Genomic DNA, 26,582 nt, shown 5'->3' with positions numbered 1-26,582 from the left:
AGTGAATCACTAAGTGACTCGTCGTCCCTCTCTCTCAATCTCTCCTGGACGGTCGTCGGCACTAGCCCTCTCCCTCTATCCTCAAAGGCCGACGGCACCGACTCTTTCTCCTTGATAATGATCAGGTGCAAGTTCTCGTTTAAGCTTTGTTTTTGAAAAAGGTGTTGGCTTTGGTGAATTTCTCCGGGATTTATGTGATTTGGGTTTTCGTTCGATTTGGTTTTTATTGTGTTTTTCATGCTTTTCTTGCTAGCTTTGGTTGCTGGGATATTGAAGACAAAATAAAAGAGAGAGAAAATGAAATGGGCTCTGTTTGATTGTTGGTTTGATCTTATTTGAGCTTCTGAATCTGTTTCTTTTGTTCAAATTTTGAAGACTATGAAGAGTTAATTGGGACGGGGCTTGGCAATTAGATCCATATAGATTCCAAACTATTTTTATTTTCCCTTCATCTTCTGTTTTGAGATTGGTCTTTGTTGTTTGGTTCTCAAAATGTTGGACGACCATTTTGATTGAGTTCTTGTTGTTAGATAGTTTCTTTTGATTCCTTGTGCAGTTCGCATTTGTTTTATTACTTTTTCTATAGCAATGAATTAAGTATGTGTGATTTTGTTTTCTACTAATTATGTGGGCATTGTGCTATTTGAATTTGAGTTTCTGGAATTCTATATGAGAATTGGGTGAAGTTTTTGAAGAGTTTCACAGAGGCTATGTGCTGCCGAGCTAGAGTGGAATATAGGGCAGCGGAGGAGGTGGGCTTGGGCAGTTTACGGAGGTGGCAGCCTCCTAGAAGTGGTCAGCTGAAGGTAAATTGTGATGGTGCAGCTAACGTTAATGATGGATGTTTTGATGGTGGGGCAATTATAAGGGATGAGTTTGGTTCTTTAATTGTGGCTAATAGGGAAAAGTTTCAACACCCAGTGTCTTCTTTTTTGTTTTGGGTACAAAGGAAGCCTAAGGCCTGGGAAGGGGAGGGGAGGGGCTAAGCTAGCCTGAGGTTTTGAATAAATGTTCTAAATGGGGTGCTTTAGTCCCAAAGTGAGTCGGCAATTTCCAGGACACTAGGATCAGTAATAAAGCAGTGAGATAGCAATAATGTTCTTTTTAGGACACCATGACATTATGATCTAACAGTCTTTACTTGTATGTACTTTTCAGCAATCAAATGAAGCACTATGTCATGCTAAATAAAGTTTAGGGTGAACCATTGATTTAATCATATGGTATATCACTCCCAGAGGTAACTAAAACGTAAGGAATAATTGAGCTTATTTCTTACATCTTAAACATTGCTTGCAGTACCATGGAGGAGAACTAATTTCGGAAGAACTGCTGGAGTCCCTTTTTAACAGAGGCGGCCCTGGACATAGGCTCAATAGGCCCCAGGCCTAGGCCCCCCACCCCCCCCCCCCCCCCCCCCCCAAAAAAAAGATAACCCCTTATATATATGTTATAAAAAAGATTCTGGACATTTTGTTTTGAAAAAAAAAAAAAAAATTGGTTGTTCCTGACTTTTGTTCTTCTGCCGACTGCTACTCTGAGTGCTCTCCCAAATCTCTCTCCTCACTTTTCAGACGAAAGTCACGAAATTCTTCCAGAAATTTGTCCAGGTAATTCTCTCTTGCTCGAATTCCATGTCTCTTCTAGTTCTTCAATTAGGTAGATACGAAAGGTCGAGATTTGGGATTCTAGGTTATGATGATTTGTGTTTGGGTACTGGGTGATGATAATTTGCATTTGGGTACTGGGTTGGTGAGTGGGTCTGTAGGAATGTAAGAGATGAAAGCCTCTGGTTCTCCTTTATTCTTTAATTTCAAATTGATTGTTTGTGCTACTATTGTGCTTTGTATCTCTTGATTCATTTGTGCTGATCAAATCTTAGTAAGAATAATGTTTTGAAGTTCATTTCTAGGTTGTCTAGTTATGATCATTGTTCTATACCTTCATTATATGTTTATTATTTTCTCATTCCCATCTCTGCTGCTCTTTATTGGTCAAAGAGCAATTGAACCATAGATATGAGAACCGAGCTATATAAGAAAAGAAAAGAAAAAATAGTACAAGGCACATGGATTAGGGTCTCAATTATGAAAATTAAACTAGAAACTTCATGATTCATCAGTTTACAAAAGTATTGTAAACATATCTTAAAGTTTTAATTGAAAATTGTTTTGCTTTGCTTTTGCTTTGTTTAATATTAGGATAATGGTGTTGTATAATTTGTATGGCACTATGACAGTAAGTTTGGATTGAAAATGGTTTTCTTGGTTTGATACATTGGTATTTTTTATTATATGGCAATATGTTTAGATCAAAATTTCGATATCTATTTTATCTTTTATAGGTTATGATGGCTCCGATTAGGAAGTATCCTTCTGCGGTTAAAAAAAGAAAAGAGAAGCAAAAGAGAGAGGCATTGGTTAAGCTTCAAGCCGGATCCCTTCGTAAGTACTTTAACTCAAATGATGAACAAGTACAAGAGAATGAGAATGATAATGTGAATGAGGATACAGAAGAGAAATTTTTTTTTTTAATATATTTAAAGGTAGGGAGCCCCATTTTTTTTTCCCGCCTAGAGCCCCGGAAATCCCAGGGCCGGCTCTGCCCTTTTATTGTTAACAGCTACGACTGCCATGCCCCCATTGATGAATATGGTGAGAAATTTGAATTCATGATAAATATGTGTAAGCATTTCTTCAGATGTATATTATAAAGTGTGAAAAATTACCAGCTTGCAGTCATCTAACTCGTAACTAACTTGATAGGCTTGATCAGGCAACCCAAGTATGGTCATTTCAGATTTTAGTCATTCTAACACATAACCATGGTCATTTTTTTCTCTTCCTTTTAAGTTAGCAAAACTTTTAGTTCAGGTCATCATCTGTTGTAGTAATAGAGGAAACAGTGAATACCAATTTGTTAGACTCTTGATTTATGGTCAAGACCTCTCTACTTGTAGAATGCATTCTATGTAGTAAGTTTCAATCAACATAACTATAAGATGGCAGTTCTGCCTGATTATACTGCATACGAAGAGAGGTTGTCTTGTGATATCCGTAATTTTTTAATTGAGTGCTTGTTATCTAGACTAGTAACTTGGTATCATCCCACTGTTGTGCTTATTGTTTTCTTTTTCTTCTTTATTGTTTTATCTTTGTTTTATTGTGTTTGCTATTGTGTGGACTGAAACAAGGCATTATTTTTTTTTTCTTTTCTTTTTTTAAGTTTGCTCTTGTAATTGCTTGACGTGGCTAGAGTTTAGAAAGACACCAAACTAGTTTACCTTTTGGCTATTCAAACGTTGTTCTTATTTGAACTTGTAAAGGGAGGCCGCTGGAGCTTTTAGGAGTGGGTAGAAAACTTGCTTTGGACAGGAAATTAGGTCGGAGAAGAGAATAAACGATAAGAATTTAGTTTGGTTTGGGTATTGATCGACGAAACTAAGGGGAGATCAATCTTGTTGGTTTCTCAACGGATTTTGAAGGTTAATTTCCTTCTCTCTTCATTTTGTTTTGACTCTTGAAAGAGGAGCTGGAACCTTGTTATTTGTAGTGTGATTTTGTTGGTTTACTTTTGTTGTTCAGTATCAATGTTTCATGCACACAAGGTGTTTGACAAAATGATTCTAAATTGCTTTATTCAGGTTACCATGTAGTCTTGGAGTAGTTTTATTCATTGCTTTTGGTTGTTTATCTTACTAAGTCATGAATAACTATTCAATTAAAGACTTCTAAAGTTGGATACTTTTGTGTGTTTTGAAGGTGTTGACGGATGTACTTGAACTTTTGCTTTTTGTGGTTAGAGGACCTATTTTGTACCAGGTGAGAGTCTTACTAAAAGAAGCTACCAACTATATGTTGATTTTGTTAACCTCTACCTTTATCGAGAGTGTAATCATACTCTGAAACTTCTAAACGTGTGTTGGATTGTATATATGTGTGGGTGTTTGAACTTGTGTTTTGTTCTACTTGGGATTTCTCAAATTTATTTACTTTCTTGTACCTTTTCTGGTGGTAAACTTTTGTTACAGCTTATGAACTCACAATTAATAGAGATTGGGGTGTGACACTTATGCTCTGTATCTTCAAATTAGCACCATCAGAATGTCATAAATATTCGTTACTCACTCTAGGGGCTGGTCTTTCATGGATAGACCAGGCTTTTTGCTTGCAATATCCTTCATTATAACTCAAATGGGACTGAAGTACAATGAACTTATTTATACTCGACTCGACTAATTACATCAAAATATATGATTCTTTTGATAAAATTAAATGCTTGTGCCCTACCCCTTGCAGATTGCTACAGCTATATCTGCCACTGCAACCTGGGAATTTACACATATCAAGTATCGGTTGGGGCTTGAAGGGTGTGGTTTGGTTGTTTAACATTGCTACTTATATGCTGCCCATTATGCACTGAGTAGACATGCTTCAGCAACTGAACAGAAAAGGGAGGTAGAGATTGCAAGCATGCTGATATCATTGTAGGAAAAATTTAGAAAGTAAAGTTCTGGATATTACAAAATCTGGATTTACTTCAGCCTCAGAAGGTTGATGCATGAAATTCATCAAATTGGTTTTTATTCTTTCTGCATATAGATTTACTTCATGAACTCATTCCTCTGCCTCAGAAGGTTGGTGCATGAAATTCATCAAATTGGTTTTTATTCTTTCTGCATATAGATGACCGGATCATTGTGTCCACTTTGCTTTCCTCATATTGTAGGTTATCTCCCTCGGAACATATATTCCCTCAATTCTAAATATGGATCTGAGCACCAATTAAAAGGTTTACTACAAAAAATTGGGTTACCTCCCTTAGAACATATATTCCATCAAATTGGGTTAATTTATTTACAGCTTACTCTGTTTCGTGTTTTCGAATATTCAATTAGTTATGCAGCTAAATATGTGAAAGAGTATATTGAAGGAGCAAAACCAATTTTTTCTGTTGGGGAGTATTGGGATTCTTGCAACTACAATGGTCATGGTTTGGACTACAACCAAGGTATAATATATTGATGTTTATTGAGCACTATTCAACTAATCAGATCAACGAACCACAGTCACTTCAGTTATTCTATATGAATAAAGTTATAGGCATGAATGAAGCTCTAGTCTGAAGTGTTAATTAAAATACCTCAACGTTCATAGTATTAGTTAATATAGAAAGGCTAGCTTAAATTTATTAGTAATGACGTTACTTTGGTTCTCTCTCTCTCTCTCTCTCGTTTTACCTTTATTAGAAGTGCTTATGTTGTTTACGTGGACTCCATTTGTGCAGATAGCCACAGACAACAAATAATAAGTTGGATTGATGGCACGGGACAGCTGTCAACTGCATTTGACTTCACAACCAAGGGAGTTCTTCAGGTATCATCCATTTTCAATCGGACTGAGATGTTGAACTAGCTCCCAGCTGACTGCTACACCCACATATGCACACATAAAATCTTTCTCTTGAGTGGACATCTGCATTTGTTCTTGTTTTGACCATTGGATATGAGTCCTTGCCATTATAACCATTAGTATCCAGTAATTTATGCCAAGTTTCCAGACATTTTTGTTATAAACCTGTTTATTTCTATATAAGAAACTAAAATAGGCAACTATTACATCAAAATATCTTCTCGTCTAAGCACATGAGTACCCCAAGATGCTTGGTCATGTTATATTAGTTCATTTCTACAAGACTGACATTTTAATTGAGATTTCCTTTTAACATGTTATTTTTGTTTCTCCCCTATTTTGGTGATAATCATGCATGTTTCTGCGTATGAAGCTGTCAAGGGACAATTATGGAGATTACGTGATCCCCAAGGGAAGCCATCAGGTGTAATACAGTAGTACAGCTAGCTAGTTCCTATATTTAACTTGTGTCTAGTAGAAATTCTTTCTTCATTAGCATTTGGACTTGTCTGCAGATTTAGATTAGTAGATATGGGCCATTTTGAATTGATGCTCATGATTAGGTTTGTGTACATGAGACAATGGTGGATTAGTGGAAATTGCAATGAGTGATTTTGGATGTGGATTTTGTGGTTTCATGAATATGCAATTTTAATTTCCAGATGCATGCATACCAATTGTAACAGGAGACTACTAATGTGTTATCTCAAATAGCAAGCTAAAACAAAAGCACACCAAAATGTGTGGTTGCAGTTGAACAAAAACAACACAAAAATCAATTAGAAGTCTATTGTCTTTTTGGCATTGGGACGACAGAAAATTGTAGTCTAAAGGGCAAAACAACAACATAAGTTAGGCGAAAGTATTGGCTAAAGTGTATAATAACAACAAATAAGTGTGGTTGGAATCAATCACAGACAATATAAAAGACCTAATAAAAGACCTTTCACACAACACTTAAGTGTCGTATGTATGGACCCCAGAACGACACTTAATTGTCCTCTTATGCTCTTTACGACCACATATAATTGTCGTTTAAAGTAAATTAGCACAACCTTTAATTGTTGTTGTATGAGAGAAGACACTACATATGAGTGTTCATTTAAGGGCATTCAGACCACACAAATAAGTCTTGCAAATATGCTTCACACAATAGCATTTAAAAAATACTGTGGTTGTTTTGTTTATCAGACAATACAAAACTGTTGTTTGAATGCTTTTAAAGATACAAATCACAATGTTCCCAAAATGCAAAACTCATCAGACAACACAAGACTTTTTTTTTTTTATGTCGTCTGAAAAATCAGATGACAGAACACTTCTGTCGTCTGATGCCCCCAAGAGACGACACCGTACTAGACGACACATTTTTGTTCGTTCAGACGACAGAACAGTTATGTCGTCTGAAGGCCTTTTTGGCATAGTGGCACCTATGAATAGCCAACGGATTCCATGCCAAAATGCATGTAGAGAACGGAAATAAGTTCCTTTGCAATACCTCTAATGATTGCGAACAAAGGCGCATCTTAAAGAAGTTTATGTGTCTCTCTAGTGGACTCTATGTCACTATTCGAGCTATTAAATCTAATAAAGTCATGAGAGAAGATCTCTTGGATTTAGACACATAATGGGTTTGTCACGACAAGATAGGTCATCCTAGTCATGATGATCCTTCTACTAAAGACTTCACACAGACATCTATTCTTTCAAGCAAAACGAAGCATGAATCAAAAGTTGATTCCTGGACTAAGTGTAACCGTCGCTGCTGCCTTTGGCACCGCCGCTGTCCACCACTAGCCTAGGGCTGGCACAGTCTCTATCCATGACTCCATAGATGGCATCCATCATGGTGATGGCGTCCTAGGTGATGCTGCAATCACCAACTTTGCTTCAAATAGCGTTTCAGATGCTCAGGCCCAACCAAAATCCTCATTGGTTGCTTTTAAAGCCTCTCGCTTGTTTTATAAAGCCTGTTCCTTAGAGAAATTAGGACTGAGACCATCCTTTGTAAATGATATGATAATACTCATTCTGTTCTTACATAGAATCCATAGGGATTCTGTGGACTAATTCAACCAACTTGCGGACGTTTAAATATCACATGATGTTGGTTGATAGGCAAACACGCTGGTCACGTGTTATGCCATTGTCCACTTGTAATGTTGCTTATGCTATACTCCTAGCACATATCATATGACAACAGGCTCACTCCTCGAATCATCCTATTTAGTCAATTAGATTTGACTATGCTATAGAGTTTACATCGAAGACTTTCGATAGATATTGCAATGGGACTGATGTTGGATATCATATTCCCATGAACACATCCAAATGGTCTCGCGAAAATGACTACGATGGTAGTCCGGACATTGGTAATGCGCACCAATCTCCTTATATCCGCTTGGGGTGATGCAATATCGCATGCAACTATGCTAATTCATCTACGACCCACAACCACTCAATCTACCTCTGCATTACAGCTAGTGACTAGGAAAAAGTATTTTTGTACTTACGCATATTTGAGTGTGCCATTTATGTGCCAATTGCGCCGCCACAACGATCTATGATGGGTCCTTACAGACGAATGGGCAAGTACATTGGATTTGATATTCCAACAATCGTTCGCCACTTAATGTCCTTGTTAGGCGATCACTTTACCGCTAGATTTGCGAGTTGTCACTTTGATGAGACAGTCTTCCCGTCGTTAGGGGGAGATAAGAACACAGATTTTCAGCTGGAACGACAGGAATTGTCGTGGCATGTCCCCACTTTGTGTCATCTCGATCCCGGTTAAAGTGATGAGATCACACAAATATGCTGCAAACTTGCCTGCAAGGAAGGACGTCCCTACGAGAGGACGTAGCGCCGCCCTACACGGAAGTAGGCATAGCGCCAACGCCAAAAAGAGTGGCACTCTAGCGTTATAGGCCATGGCCCCAGCTAGGATACGTAGGAGGCCCGTTGGTTCGAATGATACTTTAGCACATTCCAATCATTTGATCATCAAGACTCAAAATCCGTCTCATGAGAATCTTCTGGGTTATGGTTATCGTTGGGGGATGCCTCAATGTCAAAACCTATTCCTGAGAATATAGAGCTCTATAACAATTACACTAGAGTACATGAGACGTGGGATAGAAACTCCATCATAATTGATGATGTAATCGAGCATTTCGTTGCGTATGAGTTTGTTGAGTCCGATGATATCGAACCACTCTCCGTTGATGAATGAATGCCAACGTAGAAAAATTTGGCCTAAATGAAAAGATGCGATTCAGGTTAAGTTGGATTCTCTAAGGAAGAGGAAGGTTTTTGAGCCAGTGATGTCAACACCTCCTAACATAAAATTTATGACTAATGGGTCTTCATTAGAAAGCGTGATGAGAAAAAGAGATGGCAATGTCGCCTTATGGCGCAAGGCTTCTCACAAAACGCCTTAGAACCGACTACGATGAGACATATTCTCTCGTAATGGATGTCACTCCACTCCACTACCCTGTCAGTTTGGTAGTTTCTGAATAACTGATCATGCAGCTTACAAATGTGGTCACTACGTATCTCTATGGGGATCTAGATACGGAATATACATGAAGGTTCATGATGAACTTCATTTACCCAAGTCAAGTGGCTCTAGACCACTGAGCGCGTTTACAATAAGGTTGAAACGCTTACTAAAGTGACTACTTGATTGGAAAGGGATATGTCCACGCGTTTCCATAACAAGTTCCGGATTCTATCGCGGTTCATGTTGAACATGATCTTTATTGAAAGCCTTTAAAGAGTTAAGGAAAACCGTTGAACACTTGAAATCTGATTTTGAGATGAACGATTTTGGGAGAACACGATTATGTCTCAGTTTGGAACTTGAGCATCTTGTTGATAGATGCTTAGGCATTTTGACAAGATTAAAACTTCAAGCACCCCCATGATCGTCCGTAGTCTTGATCCTTAAAAGGATCCTCTTCGTCTGAAAGATAATGACAAAGATGTGCTAAGAGGCAGAAGTGTCTTACTTGAGTACAATAGGCGCATTATTGTTCTTAGCTCAATGCAGAAGACCGGACATCTCATATGTTGTGAACTTGTTAGCTAGATATAGCTTTGCGCCAACGCGACGCCATTGGATTGGTGTAAAAGATATCTTTCAGTACTTGAGATGTACGATTAATATGGGCTTGTTCTATCCCTACAGAGAGATGATGGATTCGGACCCATCACACGCCAGGAACGCCGCCAGCACTGGCCTACGTCCACTATCCCCGTCCCAAAATGACATGTGTTTTGAAAGGTTTTGCTGATATTGAGTATCTCTCTGACCCATACAAAGGTCATTGCCAAACTGGTTAAGTGTTCACCATGGGTAAAGACCGTGATATCTTGGAGGTCTACAGAACAGACCCTAGTCACTATATCTTCGAACAATGTAAAGATTATTGCTCTTCACGAAGTGGTTCGTGAATGTATATGGATTGGATCCATACTTACGCATGTTCGAACAATTGTGGTTTAAAGTCTACCACAGATGAGCCTACGAGCATTTAGGTTAATACTGCTTGTTTTGATCTAGAGGTGGCAAACGGGTCGGCCCGGCCCGGCCCATTTTAAGCGGGCATAGTCGTGCTTCGTGCCGTTATTGGGCCGGCCCATTGATTATCATGCCCAGCTCGTGCCGGCACATTTACTTAAACATTAAGCCCGGTCCAGCCCATGGCCCGAGCCCATATCGTGCCGGGCCAATAAACGGGCCGTGCTCGTGCCTATCCACTATAAAGCATGATTTTAAAATCTTAATTTGAATAAATAAAAAATAATTTTATTTAACTATTTAGAAAATTCAAATAAATTAAGTTCTACAATGTTTTTCTCAATCTTAGCTTTTTAAGATTAGTTTTCTAATAATTTTTTATATTCCACTACAAGAAAGAAAGAAAAAAAAAATTACTAAAAATATATTGCTTTTAGTATATTATTGTGAGATTAATCTTTATTAATATAATGAAGATTTAGTATCATATTATTCTTTCTTTCATTCTATAGTTATATTATGGGCTAAATACAAATTACTACCTTGTGGTTTAGGTCCAAAATCAATTCAGTCCCTGAACTTCTAATTTCATCAAAAACACCCTTGCACTTTCAATTTTGATCTAATAGGTCCAATTTGTTAGTTTTCCGACAATTGAGTTATTTAACTTGTTAATGTGGCTCATATATGACCTATGTTTTATGATGTGGTGTCCAGGTGGTCTGCATAGTCAATTTAGGAGTGAGTCCTACTATTAAAAATAAATAGTTTTTCAACAAATAATCCAACTATAACTTGAATCCATAATAGAATATTAACGAATTGGACCTATTAGATCAAAATTGAAAGTGCAGGGGTGTTTTTGATGAAATTAGAAGTCCAGTGACTGAATTGATTTTGGACCTAAACCACAGGGTACTAACTAGTATTTAGCCCTTATATTATTATGAGATTAGTCTTTATTCATAAACATATATTTAATATTTAGAAAAAATACTTTATGTCAAAACAATGATATAATGTTTTTTTTCACTATTTTGACAACATAAAAGAAATAGCATTAATGGAATTATCATGAGATTTTAAATAAGGAGGTCTAATATTCAAATCTCATTATTGTAGTTTTTTAATATTTTTTAAAACAAAATGAAATTTTGTGTTTGGAACGGGCCGGCCCAAATATGTCGTGCTCGGGCCGTGCCGGGCCCGTTATGAGCTCGGACCGGGCTGGGCCAATGTGCTAATATTCCTAGTGACAGGACCCACCCGGGAATCCACCTTGAAAATCCAAAGTGGCTCTGCGGAGCCCATCTCAGAAGAAATTCTACCAAAAATTTAGCAGAACTCCCTCTAAAAGTGGACTACCCAAAAAACCTGTAGAAAAATATTTACACTTCTAAAATAATCCACCCTTATTCTTCTCACTAGAGCCACCCTGCTCCCTATATCACAACATCCATTTCACAAACAATTCTGAACTGAAGAATATTAATCTCATAGGTTATCAGAGCAATCTAATGTACAGGCGTACAAGAGAATAGAATACAAGATAAATGACCAATATTTTTATAATGCGGAAGCTATGACAGCTATGTCTCAACCCCAAGTCTGTCTCAACCCCAATTACTCTCGACCTCAAGCTAAACTGGCCTGCAAACTGGGCATTTAAAACCGAAAGGACCAGGGGAAAACATTTAAAAATCGTTAGAGTGAGTGGACGAAAAATTAGTAATTTCGAATGAATAAGTAAAACTTAATGTTTTCCCAAGTTATTCTCTAAAACCTCGCATGCAGTAACAATCTTGGAAATACTTTAAATCATCACCTTTCCTGCAATCTCTTAAGATCTCATCCTCAATCCTTTTTAAAACATCCTTTTTCAAGAGGTTCGTTTGATGAGTAGAAAGGACTGCTGTCTAGTCATCTCATGCCATCTAGGAGGGACTGCCACCCAGATGACGCATCGGAAGGGACTGCCAACATGAATAGGAGGCGGTGGATAGAAGGGACTGCCATCTAACCACAGGTAATTAGAAGGGACTGCCAACTAACTACCTCATGTCATCTGGAATGGACTGCCAACCAGGTGACGCATGGGAAGGGACTGCCAACCGAGATGTAGTCTGGAAGGGACTGCCAACCAGACTATTACCTAGAAGGGACTGCCAACTAGGTAATGCATACATGCGCTGACTGATAGCCTCCTCAATAAACTGGAAACAACCTCTTTCAATTACTTACTTTCGGAAAGAAACTCGATCTTACTTCAATAAGTCAATAATAATGCACCGAAAGCATAACTCAAGATTAACTCGCTAACTCAAACCTCAATATCTCCATAAATCCTCGAAAGCATAAATCAAATACTCTGTAAATCAATAAATGCTTTCGGAAAAAAATCTCAATCTAACTTCAAGGCTGATAAGTGCGGAGCTCAAAGCTCAATAAATCTCGATAATTCAATCATGCTCAAATATTCGATGAAACATTCGTACTCGTGAATCCTCATAAAAACCAATATTCGAAATCAATAATTCTCATAATATTTTCTTAATCAGTCACCTCCCGAAAATCATTCCCCAACTCAATAACTCATAAATAACTATCTTGAAAATCTACTAAAAGCCCTCGGGAAAGAATTTCAATACTAACCTCGTAATTCATAAAGCTCAAATCATAAAATCATAAAACTCAATAATTCAAATAATAAATTAAATCTCAATCGGAAAATATTAATATACTGCATGCACAATTAATTTAAAATAAATGTCCACTCACAGTACAATTTTGGCGATCATGCATACGAGTTCCTTCATCGAGTAATAACTCGATATATCGCCCTGTACACAATTATAATTCGTGAATATAGATTCGGCAATTAAATACGATTCCTAAAATAAAATCCTCATAATCATATCTTCACTTCTTCTCGGATTCAACCCAAATTATACCACTAATACCAATTCGTTAATTTAAAGGTTCCAAGGCAGAACCGAGAGATATCTGACGGTCGGATTCTCGTAAATCAGTAATGGAATTCTAAATTCCGGAAATTTCATTATCAACACAACTTTTCTTCAATTCCAACCAAATTCACATTTACGAGCTCTACATCTATTATAGGATTTAATAGGCTAAAAAATCGAAGTTAGAAAACTGCCCTACGTGCCTCCACGCGCCGGCCTCCGATGGCCACCAAATTTTGGCAGCAGCAACATCACAACAGACCCAACAAGTTTCTCAACTACAGCACATTCCAATTTCACCTTTAAGTGCTCGAAATTGGCCGGTGAAGAAAACCCAGAAAATCCAAGAACCCTCGGATTGGGTTTTGATCGATTCTCCCTCTACACTGCAAATCGTGGCTCAAGGCTAGGGGGAAAATGATCCTTGGCAAAAACCGCACCTTCGACGCTGGTTTGGTGGCCGGAGACGGTCGGAATCGCCGGAAATCGACGAAACTTTCTAATTGCTACAGTGAGCTTCACGGCTCAAATCCGAGCTCCTCCGGCCGAGTCATCGAAAAACACCACCGCAGGTGTGACAAGGAGGAGGAGGCGAACTTGCCTGTGCCCGGATTCCGTCGTGGGTGGCCGGAGGAGGAAGAAATCGGTGGAGGAAAAATCGAGCCGAAGAGGAGGAAAGGATCGGGGGAACTTACCACAATAGTTTTCACCTTTTATAAAAACTTACTATGAACAGTAACTTTACATTTTCGCTTATAACTTTCGCATACGAACTCCGATTTTTACGTACCACATGTCCACGGACTCAGTTTAACGTCCTCTACAACTTTTATGAAGAACATTTTCTCTAATTTTGACCCAAACAAAAAGCCAACTTTTAGGGCCACTAAAAGCACTAAAACGATAGTAAAAGTGAAAGTAAAGATCGTTCACCGTCCAAGTGACTAGTAAACCGGTGAATTCGGGTTCGGGACATCACACCTAGGCCCAACCCGGCCCGTTATTCTAAAGTGCTCGGGTCGTGCCTAGTCACTAACAAGCTTGGGCCGTGCCGGGCCGCTTTAAGGGTGTTGGGCCCGTGCCGTGCTCGTGCTTAACGGCCCTTTTGCCACCTTTATTTTGATCAAATGAAGTAAGGCTACATCAAAAGCGACAATACCAAGGATAATCAGCAACAACAGTCTCTCCTCAAGATCAAAGTGAACTAGGCTCAATCTGAAGACAATGTGGTAGACTTGCTCACTAAGTCATTGCCTAAATTCCACTTTCGAGAAACATGTTGGTAGCATCGTTTGAGGAAATTATCCGAACTCCCATGACCGTAGTCATCAGGCAGAGATGTAGACGTCAGGAGGAGATGTCTACATGTATGGTCTCGAAACATGAAGGGTGTGTTGTGCTCTTTTTCCCCTTCGACCGAGGTTATTTTTGTCCCACAGGGTTTTTGTTGCTCGGCAAGGTTTTTAATGAGGCAACGAGATGAGCACCACGTTTGGGTGACACAAGGGGGAGTGTTCAAGTAAATCTAGAATATGTGTCTGGCCCAAACTGGAGGTTACTTGCTCTAGTTGAAATAAGGTTTATATTAAAGATATTCTCGGAGAATCTTAGGAGATATCCAAAATGTTTCCATGTACAACTCTATCTCTATGCTTATAATCCTCTATATAAAGAGGTCTCTATTATCAATGAAAGCACGACTCAATTCTCTCCCAATTTTGATTTTCCTTAAACAAACCTAAAATTTTAGAGGAATTTTTTTTTTTATAGAAACAAAGCAATCCCAAACTTGGCCGAAGACGAAGTACGATTGAATAATTGATGAAGAATTGTATTACGCCAAGGCAAGGCCTTTGTGACGTTTGTTTAGTCTTTAATGGACAAATTGTCAAACTCAACATACTAATGTGTAACAGGAAAGTTTGTGTTTAGAACCTAAAGCTACTTGGTTTAAGCTTCAAATTTGATTAGGGTCTTGCATTCTAAGTCGTGTCTAAAACAACCACGCAGTAATATAGTTTCTAGATGGTTTGGCAGGAAATTAATGAAACCCATTTGATTAAATTTGGAATTCGTTAATTAATAAGTAGATTATACGATTTGATTGCAGTAGAGGTCAAATGAGTATATTTCAATGTAGAAGAAGTCAGAATTAGGTAGTAACTCGGCGTCTGTTACAAGTTTCCGCATATGCTGACAAACAAAGATTTCTAGTCATTAATTGGGGAAGGATAGCATAGTTAAATAATGAAATGATTCTTGAATAATACATAATCAATGTGGTTGAAGGATAGCATGGTCATAGTTTACATGTGAATTATTTATTGGTCTCATAATACTTCATTCGCATTCATAACAAGTTTTGTTTGGGAGGAAATCACATGTCCCTAATTTATTTTGTCCCAAGCCTGTCTCTCTGCTTGTAATACTGACACATGTCCCATTAACTTATCAGCAGCAACTCCGTTAACTTATCATTTTTAGATTTAACTTATGTAATTTTTTTTATTAGAAAAATGAGAAATATCTCTCACATGCGATGTAGGGTTCTACGAAGCAGCAACAACCAAAAACAATGAAAGAAGAATACCCATCCAGATTCACCTCCAGGCTCCAGCAATACCCATCTCTATTGTTAGGTTTCTAATACTGAAAACAAGAAAAACAGAAAAGGATGGAGGGACGGCAAAATTCCAGGTCGTCTTGGTTGGAGGTCGTCGAACCGGGTCGGGTCGGGTCGGGTCAAAATGGGTCCCCTGCTTCTCAATCTGGTCGCAAATGGTGCTTCTAATCTCCAAACGAAATTGATCGAAAAAATGTGATTTTGAGCTTGGGCTTTCTTTCCGCTTGGAGGCATACAAATGGCGCTTCTAAGCAACGCAGAAGGCTGTTGTTTATGATTTAGCTGAGAATCTATTTTTCCTTGAAATGGAGAGGCCGGGTCGATTGCCGCTCATCGTCGTCTATCTCCTTGCAACTGAACGCTGTTCATTTTCATGGAACGTCTTCACTGAGTTCATGGGTAAAAACTGGAATGAATTGATTGAGAGCTAGTACAGGAAGGTTAATTACTAGGGAAAGCAAGATTCTATGAGATGGGTTGATAAGAGGGAAAACAGGGACAAATCTTGGTTGGATTCATTGGAAGCCATAAACTGAAGCCTAAATTTCTTTTCAAGATGAGAACGGGGAAACCCAGAAGTCTACGCCATATTGGTTTTAATCAATTTTGTATTTTTTATTAAAAAGTAATCAAAGTTAACAGTGTTTTAAGTTTTTTGTTAACGGAAAAACACATGACGAAATATTAGTGGTGGGACAGAATTGGGATAGAGACTTTAGAGAGAGGTGATATCCTCCCGTTTTGTTTAGGGTTGTTGGCCTTAAATTCAAACATACCCTTGTAATAAAAGTGTGTATTCTTAAATGATATCAAAGTTTATATGATAAGCGAAATGCCCTCCTAGACGATTTCTTTACTCTGATACAAAAGTTTTTTTTTTTTTTGATCAGGTAAATAACATTTCGTGAGTCGAATTCATAACCTCCCACTTACGAAGGGAAGACTATGCCACTAGTCAAAAGTTTGTATTCTATATGATAATCGAAATGCATATCGTAAATATCTTCTTTTTGAAAAAATAGTTAAAATGAAAAAAGATCAAATAAGTGAGAAGTTCTTATATTTCCCCTTCACCATCATACCATACAATTGGCCCGACCAATAAAATGGCAGAAGTAAGGATATTTTCATATTTTCAAGTAAAAGCGGAGTGTTTTAGATATATAATTGACTCATTTGTCTACGTGAATTTCTCTTATTAGTTGATCGGACTATTTCAATAATTCAACAGCCTGACAAAAAACTTCTCCGAACCCTTTGTGTGATATAGACCCACAAATGAAAAGAAACGACAGGCTGGTCAACCGTGGCAGTCCAGGATTTCGGTTTTTCTTCAACAACTCATCCATAGAGAACACTCACAGCCTCGGTCTCACACGACACTACTATCTTATTTTGAAGTGTTGCAATAATTGAAACAAACCATTGAAGACTTGGAGAAAAGCACAAGATGGTTGTGATGTCGTTTTAGCCCACTTGATCGTGTCTCTGATTGAAATCAGAATGTTTTCCTTTTCTTTTTCTCTTCTTAATTGGTAGTAGTATGTGAATGTGTGGGAATTGACCATTTTCAATTCCAATTGGTTCTTCAGAATTCTCATTTAATTCAGGTCATGGACTCAGCAGGGTTGGAAGAAACCAAAACCATCACAACTTTGACAGGTGACAAAAGAACTAGTACATCAGCACCAAACCAAAATAAAACCTCTACTTAAAACAACTCTATATATGCAAGCATCATTATCAACATGAACAAGAAATGAAATCCTAAGGACCAATTCTTTCTTCCTCCCTTTTTTTTTTTTTTTTTTCTGTTACAGAGTAGATCTTTGATCTCGAGTGAGGGTAAATACTTTTTACCACTGAAGCTAGACCGGGAACGGAAATACTAAATTAATGATAACTGTTAAAAGTTTTGCTGAATCAATAGCTGGATTGGAATGGCTTGTAGGTCTTGAGGTCCGAAACCACCCCGGCAATTGAGCCAGCAGCAGCAGCTATGGTGATTATGAGGCAAGCACCACTTAGGGTTTGGAGGCAAAGCCATTTGGTGCTCCATTTTGGAATCCTCTTCTGGACAATGTACATCTCCACTGGGAAGTATACCGTGAGTGGCCAAAATCCCAAAGCGCCAAGAAGTCCAACAACGTCGTTAAAGAATGGAAGGATCATGGAAATCACAGTGGTTGTGATCACAAACAGTGTCCTCCACACCAATCTGAACATATTGAGGTTGTAAAGACCGACACAAGGGATTTGGATTTTGATGTTTTTGGTGATGAATTGGCTATCTGGGTACTTCTCTGCTGCTGATTTCTCAACAAAAGCAAAGAGGGGTTGGACAAAGACTTGGTAGGCACCAACAAGATGGATGACTATGGCAGCATTGGCAATGTCAATGAGCCAGTAAGGGTTGTAGAAACCGAAACCGGTGAGGAGGTTTCCGGGGGATGCATCCCCAAAAGCAGCATAGCCCATGCAACCACACAGCATGTAGAAAAGGGTTGTGGTTGCCACACTGACTAGAGTCGCCTTCCTCATCGTCTTGGCTTCTGACGGTGGGGATTTGACAGTGTCCTGAATTTCAATCAGGATGAGAGAGTAGGAGTAGGCAAAGGCTATGTCACCAAGTGCTTGGAAGCTCCTCCATATCTTTTGAGTCTCTGTCACTGTTCCAATGTCTATTCCAGTCATGCTTCCCCTAATTGTTCCAGTTTCTGATAATTGACAAACACAGAACAAGCTTCAGTTCTAGTTTCAATTGAATACTAAAAACCAAGTTCAAATTTATAAGATCTACGCAACACTAATTCATATTTGTACCTGCAACTTTCCCAATTCCAAGGCCAAGTCCAATAGAGGAGTAAGTGAAGGACATGACAGCAGCAACAATGGAGAGCCACCATAGCTGATCAAAGTTTTCAATTTGGGAGAATATGATTTCTGCAATGCCAAAAGCAATCATATAAGGATTGCTGTTCACATGGCATTCATCTTTTCCATCACTGCTGTGGAAGCAGTTAGACCTCTTTATAGCCCTGCAAATTAATCAATAGCAACTACCCATTAGCCCAAAGAAAACTACATAATCAAAAACCACCAAGTTTTTAATCCATGAGTTCAAACACCACTTACACCATGCTTATAGATGATGCTATAGTATAGCCAATAGCAACTCCAAAAAGATTCAAGTACTGAACAAACCCACAAATCTTCACCTTGAACCCACCTGAAAGATTAAAAGTAAGAGAATAAAGATTCAAGCTTTAGTATTTTTGAGAAAGACCCAACTTTTTAATCTCCACCAAAAAGTTTACAGCTTGAAAATTTACCAAGGTTGGATCTGACAGCATCTGTGTAAGTGTAATTTCTCTTGCCAGTGACAGGATCACCGGTACGGTAACAAGCAGAGAGAAGAGTAGAAGTGTAGTAAGTGACAAAAGAGAACAAGAGCATCACGGCGGGACCAGCAACCCAGCCAAGTTGAGCTGTGGCCCAAGCCAAGGACAGCACACCAGAACCAATCACAGCGGTGATAATATGAGCACTTGCAGTCCAAACGGTTCCTGGACCATAAAACAAAACAAATAATGAGTGTCAATTTCACATTCATTCAAGGCCAAAAGCACATGAAAATTCTGCTTGGCATTTCCACAAACCGGTGATAGAAGAACTAAAATTTACCAGTTCGTTTGAGACGGCCATCGTCATCGAAACACTTCGAGCCACTCTGTGGTTGCACATCCACAGAAACATCAAAAGCCTGGTGTTGGGGAAGAACAGTACCCATTTTTGTACTGAAAGCAGAAGCCTTTTGTGTAAGAAAGTCTCAAAAGTTTTTGGAGTGTATATACTCAAAATCTGGGGATATTAGATGAGAGAAAAAAAATGGGTCTTGTTCTTTAATTGGCCGGCCAAGTTATGAGGAGGGTGGTTCAAATCGTGCTGCAACCAACTGAATCACTGACACAGATATTAAGCACACACACCAAGAAGCACAGAAACCCAAATGATTTCACTATCCAAATTAAGAATGCAAGATGGGTTTGATTCTAAACAGTGAGGGAGATGCTCAAGAAGAAGTGTATGAGAGAACTAAGAAGCCAGAAAGTGAGATCGAATGGGATACAAAATTGGAATGGGGAGTGGGGTATATATAGCCGTTTTCTGGAGGAGGAAGCCACAGTGATGGACATGTGGTTTAAAAGTGACCCAAAAGGGCGCGTACGTCAACGACCAAACACGCCCCATCATCGCTCCAACTTGACTCTCTCTCTGTTTTCTAGCAAAAATCTTTGCATCTTTTCCTACCTCAGATATTTACTTGCTGGCCCCACCAGAGTAACTTTCTTACTGCTCTCCTTTTCAACTGCATACGTATTTTCTCTTTTGCTCAGAACCGTCGACGAAGACCCACAATCCCACATGGGTAACAGTCACCGTCTAGTTTCACTTTTGGCCAGAAGATTCGCCGTCTTTCTTACTTCTGGCCAGAAGATTGAAGATTCGCCGTCTTGAGTTACCCAAATTCTGTAGACGGTTAATTAGTCGTTGAGTCTTTATAGTAACTGTCAAACAATAATCACCGTGCGATGAATTGATGAGGTTTGAGAGTACCATATTTTACTGGTTCTGAGAAATATGTTGCGTTATGTAAATATATATATATATATATATTTTTTTTTTAAAGAGAGCCGGTGCGGCTGTTTTCAGGCTTTGATTAATAAAACCATATAACACAAAGGGGGGAGGGGAGGGGGGAGACATAAAGCCTGGACCCCAAATTACAATAAGTAACGTATTCTAATATTCACCATTTAGCAAAGAGTGTTCAATTGGCTACTCTATTTGCTTTGACAAAGCGGTGACACAACGGAAAGATAACTCTACTAAGAAAAAACATCATAACAAGTAGCACAGATTTCCTATTATGTTGTCGCACGGAATCTAATCCTGCGACACTTCGTTTCATTCTACCACCAGAAGGTTGGTTCCACTTGAGGCACACAAAGTGTGTAGACCGGGACTTAGCCCACCTTCTCTAACCATACTTGGATGGGGACTTATTAGAAACATGAACCAAACTAACACTAAGAAAGCAAAAAACATAAATAAAACAACCCAAATGAGGCCCATGAGCAAAATCCAGGCCCAGAAGCCTAAGGTCACAAAGAGAGCCTTCAGCGCAAACCCCTCAGCCCAACTCAGCAGCTGCACCACCCCGTCACCATACCCACCGCGCCAGCACCCATATAGGAGCCCCACCACCATCATGCAATCGAACCCGAAACTGGCGACACCAATCAACACCACTCCATACCACTCACCCCCATCTCCCATGTCGCCGATCCTACTGCTCCACTACACCACCACCCACACACCCAAGATAGAGTGACGCGGGGCTCCAAACCAGAAACCAAAGTGCCACCGTCAACCAAGCCCTTGCGCCAACGATCTCGTCGCCCCTTCCACCGATGGCGTCTAGTTCCAGTCCCGATCCATTTATGATCCAAATCCCCTCCGATCTCATTCCACTGCCATGCCTCTGTCCATATGCAGCCATCGCCGTTAACCAATGGATTCGGCGGAAAACTCCTCCCATCCTCTGTCTCCAAGCACCAGACTCGCCCCTCAAGCAATCATCTCATCCGGCCGCACTAGGCAAACGTCAGCGAGGCCAAAGGCTAGCACCAGCAAGGCCGCGGCGCAGCCGGACAGGGGCGGACAAGACCAACGGCAAGATCTAGGGTTTCAGCGCGTGGGAGTGTGTTCTAGAGAGAGATGTTTGAATGGTTGTTAAGGCAAAGTATATATTTTATGAACCACATATGTAAATATTTAAATAGGAAGCACAATAAAAAGTATAACAAATTTAGTTTATCAGCAGTATTAAGTGTAAAGTCTTTAGGCTTTTAGGGTTAACCCAAAGAGTAAGAGAAACTGAGAATTTGGTTAGAATTAAACTAATTTAATAGTTCAATTTCTCTCTAATATAACCAAAAAATAAATAATAAGACATAGATAAATATATAGTTGTTGCGGATCATGAATACATGATAGTCTAAGACAACCTTATACTAGGAATGAGGATAACATCCAAGACAACATTATTACTGAAAAGTATTTAGCAAATGATGTGTTATAAGTTAATTATCGCATTAAAAATAATTCACTGAGCTGAGACACGGTCTCATCATTTGTATATTAGTAAGCAAATTTAGAGGGTGTAGTTTGTGCGGTAGTATTCATTGGGAAACGTTGACCTACACTATTGAGGAAAAATATTTGTTCCATATTACATATTAGAGTGGTGATAATGTAGAAGATGCATCTTCACTTGAAAATGTCCCTGCTGTTTACGAAAATGAGGACGTCCTCACTTGAAAATTCTGATTCTTATCTATATCTAACAATTGTACACCATTCAGGAACAAGGCCAAAGTAGCCATTGATTCAAAAAGACACCGAGAATTTAAAATTCTCACAGCTGGTAAGGCTATCAGCCGTCCCTTACTAAAAGAGAATTTGGTTCTCTCATATTTTCATTCTCTTTATTAACTCATAGGGTTGGAGCATATTATATGATAACTATATCACTCAAATGTTTCTTTTAAGTGCTAATCATATCAAAATAAGGGATCTAGTTCACTCACACCCACTGGCTATAGTACATTTATAGTGTCCTTGATTCATGTTACTTTATGTTTGTGTGTTTTGGATCCAAACTAAGTATAATTGTTGAAGTTATGGTCGGCGCTCGCGAAATTCATCTTTTTATTTACTGTACACAAATTTAACAATTGAAATTGAAAAATACTTTTATTCAAAGATCTCAATGTAACTCAAATACTTGTTAACATTTTCAACGGTCTTTTTTTTTTGGTAATATAAATCATATAGTTCCCATACGAGAGGTGTACAGCAAGCACTATCTTTTTCTTACCCTTGCTATCCAAACTAATCATTGAAACAAAGAAAGGTCATTTCCACAAAGCATAGGAGCTCATCAACTTGTTGTGCCTAATGTTTTACATCATTAAGAAACCACTAAGCCTTATACGTACTGTGAAACCAAATGTAGAACATAATGAGATGCCTATAGTATATTATTGTTAAATTTTATCTAAAAAGATTTAACTGGTTAATGAAATTGATGTAACCTAATTAGCATACATTATGGTATATGGCTTTAGCGTGTTACACGTATACAGGTAATGAAGGAAGAACAAGTGAGGTTCAAGCTTTGACCAACCCACTAAGTGGTAGTGATATATATTCAATGCATAGTAAGATTACAAAGGTGTCAGGGACTGATCAAAAGCTCTTGGAAATGTTCTAGGAGGTAACCAAATTCTAAACAGTGATCCCTTAGATCAGATAAATGAGCATATATTGTTGTTCATTCAGAATATATGGATCAATCAGAACATCATCATCGATCAATATTAATGGCAATATAAGCCTTCAGCATGAATATATATTTGAATTTCCACACAAATAATTTATCTTTATAATAAAATGATTTTTGAATAATTCTCATGTCATCCAAAGTTTAACAACTAATTTTGTACCGATGAGTTGTGATGTCCTTAGCTTAGCTATTCTCCTGATGCTTATGGCTCATCTATATACATGTGAAGAAAACGATAGAGAATAATTAATATGTTGTATGTTTGGTTAGAGACAAATGCGTAATCGTCAGTCCATCATATATCCATCATATTATCAAAATGATCTGAAATTTTGTTTGATGGTGATTAGTCTGAAATTTTGGAAATGATCACGGAACCTGATTGAGATGGGGAATAATATTTATACGTAAATTAAATATACTTGCGTATATGTTATAGACTTATAGACTAACATTTAACAGTAATACCCAATGTGCAAAGGGTTTGATTCTTCTAGCTCAACTTTATCTGGGTACCATTCATTAATTCAGCGCTTTGACCCTGGTCTGTGACAATGAGTCTATGAGAAAACAAAAGCATTTGGAAGGAATGGAAATTTGATTAATATTAACCAAGCTAGCTAGGCAATAGTATTGTATTCTCAGTTTGTCATTCTAAATTATACATATAGCTTTTGTATTATTTTTTTGGAATAGGATTTATTTCATTACTAATTAAGTCATGAAAATATGTTAAAGTCTAACATAATTCACATAAGGAACTCCGGAACAAACCGGATAACCTATCTAAGCCACAACTAAACTCATTAAAGTCTAAAGGGACGCTCGTTGAACAGCAAACCTAAAACTAAGCAAAAAATAATCTTGTTGTCTAAGAAAATATATTCATATATCTAGTTTAATATGTCAATCACGCAATTGTGGTACAAATATCAACTAGAAACATCTTAGAAAAGCCTATAGAAATTATCCCTACTCCAAAAGGCTTGAGTCCAGAATGTCTAAAAGCCTAGAGAACTTAAGAGAGCGTTAGTCCCTCTCCCTTGGAGTTGGAACCAGCACCATCTTCAACTTCCTCAGTAGCCAACAACCTCAGCAACAAGTTGCTCCTCGGGCTCTTCTTGAAGGTTTGCAGCCCCTCTCCAGATTTGAGCCTTCCACTAGGCCTAGTCACCACCAGCAGCCCACAGAAAGAAGCCTCAAGCCCAGTCACCTGCACTGGTCCATATGCTCCAACCAGCCTAGTCAAAACAATGGTCAACCCTAGTTTAAAACTAGGGTTTCCCGCCGGTTTTCCGGAAGTGGTTCTTGCTTGCAGCTTGTCACCACCCGCATCACCAGCTAACCCTAACCTCGACCCAGCCAACGCCGACGCTACAGATACTGGGCTCGGCTCTCCTGCCGCTATCACAAATCGTTGGAGATAGGCCTGTCAATTCAGCCCATGACCCATTAACTGCCTGCTTAAAACCTATTTATTTTAGCCCAATAACATAATGTGTCAATGGGCTGCCAACCCGTTAACTAACGGTAGTTAACGGGCGAAAATGGGCTGCCCGATGGAAGCCATCTAACCCGATTAGAATTTTAAAAAAACGTCTAACCCATCTAACCTTCTCTCCTCTTCTCCACATTTAACCGCTCGAACGCCGAACCCTCTTGCCGTTTCTCGGCTTTTTTGACTTCAGCCATGCACCAAGACCCCTCTGTCTATTTCTGTTTTGAATAATTGAACTGCAGCTACTATTCTAGTAAATAATTGACTTCAACCTTAACTTTTTCTCGTTCTTGATTCCATTTATAGTTAAGAGGACATGAGAGAGAACATTGTTCACGTCCTCCACATTATCAGAAACCATGTTTGTCCTTTAATGTGAATTGTATTCAATTCTTTTAACTGCTTCGAATTCTCTTATAGATGGAAGTGCATTAGACACCTTTTGAAGACTAATGTTCTTAGTTGTTTTTTATACACGGTACAAGTTCTTGGTTCAATAGTTTCTTGCTTCTACTAATGTTATTGATTGTTAATGGACAAAGAATGTTGTATGAATAAAAAGGCAAGTACTGTACTGCAAGTTTTCTAATCAGCTCTATATATGCATGTGTTTCTCATTCCATATTAATTAATTTGCTTTTCAACAGCTCTGTAAATGATTTATTTTCTTGAATGTGTTCAGACAAGTATGAATGCTGAGACAATTAATACACCAATAGAAGAAAGAGAAGAAGCTATGGTAGAAAGTGGACATGAAACGAGTAGAAGAAGAAATGATCAGGCTAGAGGCTGGTGTTCCGGTTAGTGGATAATGGGTGTGAAAAGAGTTTTAAAGTGCAAAAAATAAATTATATATATATATTTATTTTAACGGGTGTTAACGGGTTTCAATCGGTATAATTGAATAGAAAAGAATTTTAAAATAAAAAAAAAAAAAAAAAAAACTTAAACGGTCTTAACGGATTCCAACGGATAACCCGCAAACCCATCGGACTCAACCCGTTATAACGGGTTGAGCCCGTTAAGACCGCCCGTTACCTGCCCGTGACCGCATTGTTGCCAAGGCTAGCTGGAGACATGCGCCATCACAGCCCGAGTCGGGTCTGTTCCAGCCCGACGCCACCACCGACGCCTCCAACTACTCAGACCTAATCCCCTCGGTCAAATGACGCCGACCCATGACACAGAGCCCAAACACCTCGAAAGCTGCAGGTGCCGACACCAACGTCACAGTTCCGACATGATCCGCCAAACCACGTTCAAAAACACCATCCTCAACTGAGAATCACCTCAACCGGAGCCTTCGAGAAACTAGGTCAAGATCCCAGCGCCATTGCAAAAGAAACCACGGCCTCTCCATGCCTATGCCACTGTCATCTCGCCTTGGCCTGGTCTAGAGAATACGAGGCTCACCACCGCCATCACGAAATCGAAAGTTCGCCTCATCGGGTTGTTCCGCAAGTTTTGGAGGCCCTCTCTCCATATTATCGATTTATTAAATTATACATATATCTTTTGTATGCTTCAAGTCTAACATAAAAAATATCAAGAGTTTTGTCCTTCAACTATTTAGGAGGTTCATTCACAATTAAAAAAAATGTATACTTAAAAATCTTTTAATTGGTAATGTGTGTAAATTTCTTCCCATGTGATTGATTTAGGAGCACACTTAAATTTTTAATTGAAATTTTAAGTGCATTTTTGTTTCCTGTTTTTTACATATGAGTTTAGATGAATTGAAATAAGGTGCGGCTATTGCCACCCTATCATTTTCTTAGTTCACCCTACAGACATTTAAATTATTAAAAGACTATATTACCCAAGTGTAAAATGACTAATAGTACACTAATTTTCTAAAATCCAAATCTGTAAGAAAAATAAATACATAACAAATTAATTAAATACAAAGACAACCTAATTTATCATTAGATGATATTAGTCTTGATCATCTCCACCCAAATTTGAATTTTTTTTTTCTTCATCTTTTTTGCATCCTCACTATTAATTTGTTTATTCAATTCACAAAGCCATTAATTAGTGTTAACTTCATCAAAATATTTGCAATACCTTTTGTGAACACCGAAAGTAAAAATAAAAAACACGAAGAAAAAAAATCAATCTCTTCTTCATTGCTCATTGTTGTTAACT

General features: G+C 38.4%; 1 protein-coding gene and 1 long non-coding RNA gene across 2 annotated transcripts; one reads left to right on the top strand and one right to left on the bottom strand.

Annotated features, from left to right (window-relative positions):
* Nucleotides 1-1,444: 1,444 nt before the first annotated feature.
* LOC112169892 lies at nucleotides 1,445-5,922 on the top strand. Its single transcript, XR_005802364.1, has 7 exons — nucleotides 1,445-1,610; nucleotides 2,345-2,444; nucleotides 3,762-3,821; nucleotides 4,299-4,791; nucleotides 4,898-5,010; nucleotides 5,287-5,375; nucleotides 5,785-5,922. It is a non-coding gene; the product is annotated as an uncharacterized LOC112169892 (long non-coding RNA).
* An 11,231-nt stretch (nucleotides 5,923-17,153) lies between these two features.
* On the bottom strand, nucleotides 17,154-19,665 carry LOC112172207 (amino acid permease 3). The gene is made up of 5 exons (XM_024309462.2): nucleotides 19,210-19,665; nucleotides 18,858-19,091; nucleotides 18,661-18,754; nucleotides 18,349-18,563; nucleotides 17,154-18,242 (listed from the first exon to the last, which is right to left on the bottom strand). The coding sequence occupies exons 1-5, from the start codon at nucleotides 19,313-19,315 to the stop codon at nucleotides 17,449-17,451; spliced, it is 1,443 nt and encodes a 480-aa protein (XP_024165230.1). The 5' UTR covers nucleotides 19,316-19,665; the 3' UTR covers nucleotides 17,154-17,448.
* Nucleotides 19,666-26,582: the final 6,917 nt, after the last annotated feature.

This window comes from Rosa chinensis, chromosome 6 (assembly GCF_002994745.2).
Source record: "Rosa chinensis cultivar Old Blush chromosome 6, RchiOBHm-V2, whole genome shotgun sequence".
Lineage (NCBI taxonomy): Eukaryota > Viridiplantae > Streptophyta > Magnoliopsida > Rosales > Rosaceae > Rosa > Rosa chinensis.
Note: the sequence above shows the minus strand (reverse complement) of the source record. Positions and strands in the feature narration are given on the sequence as shown.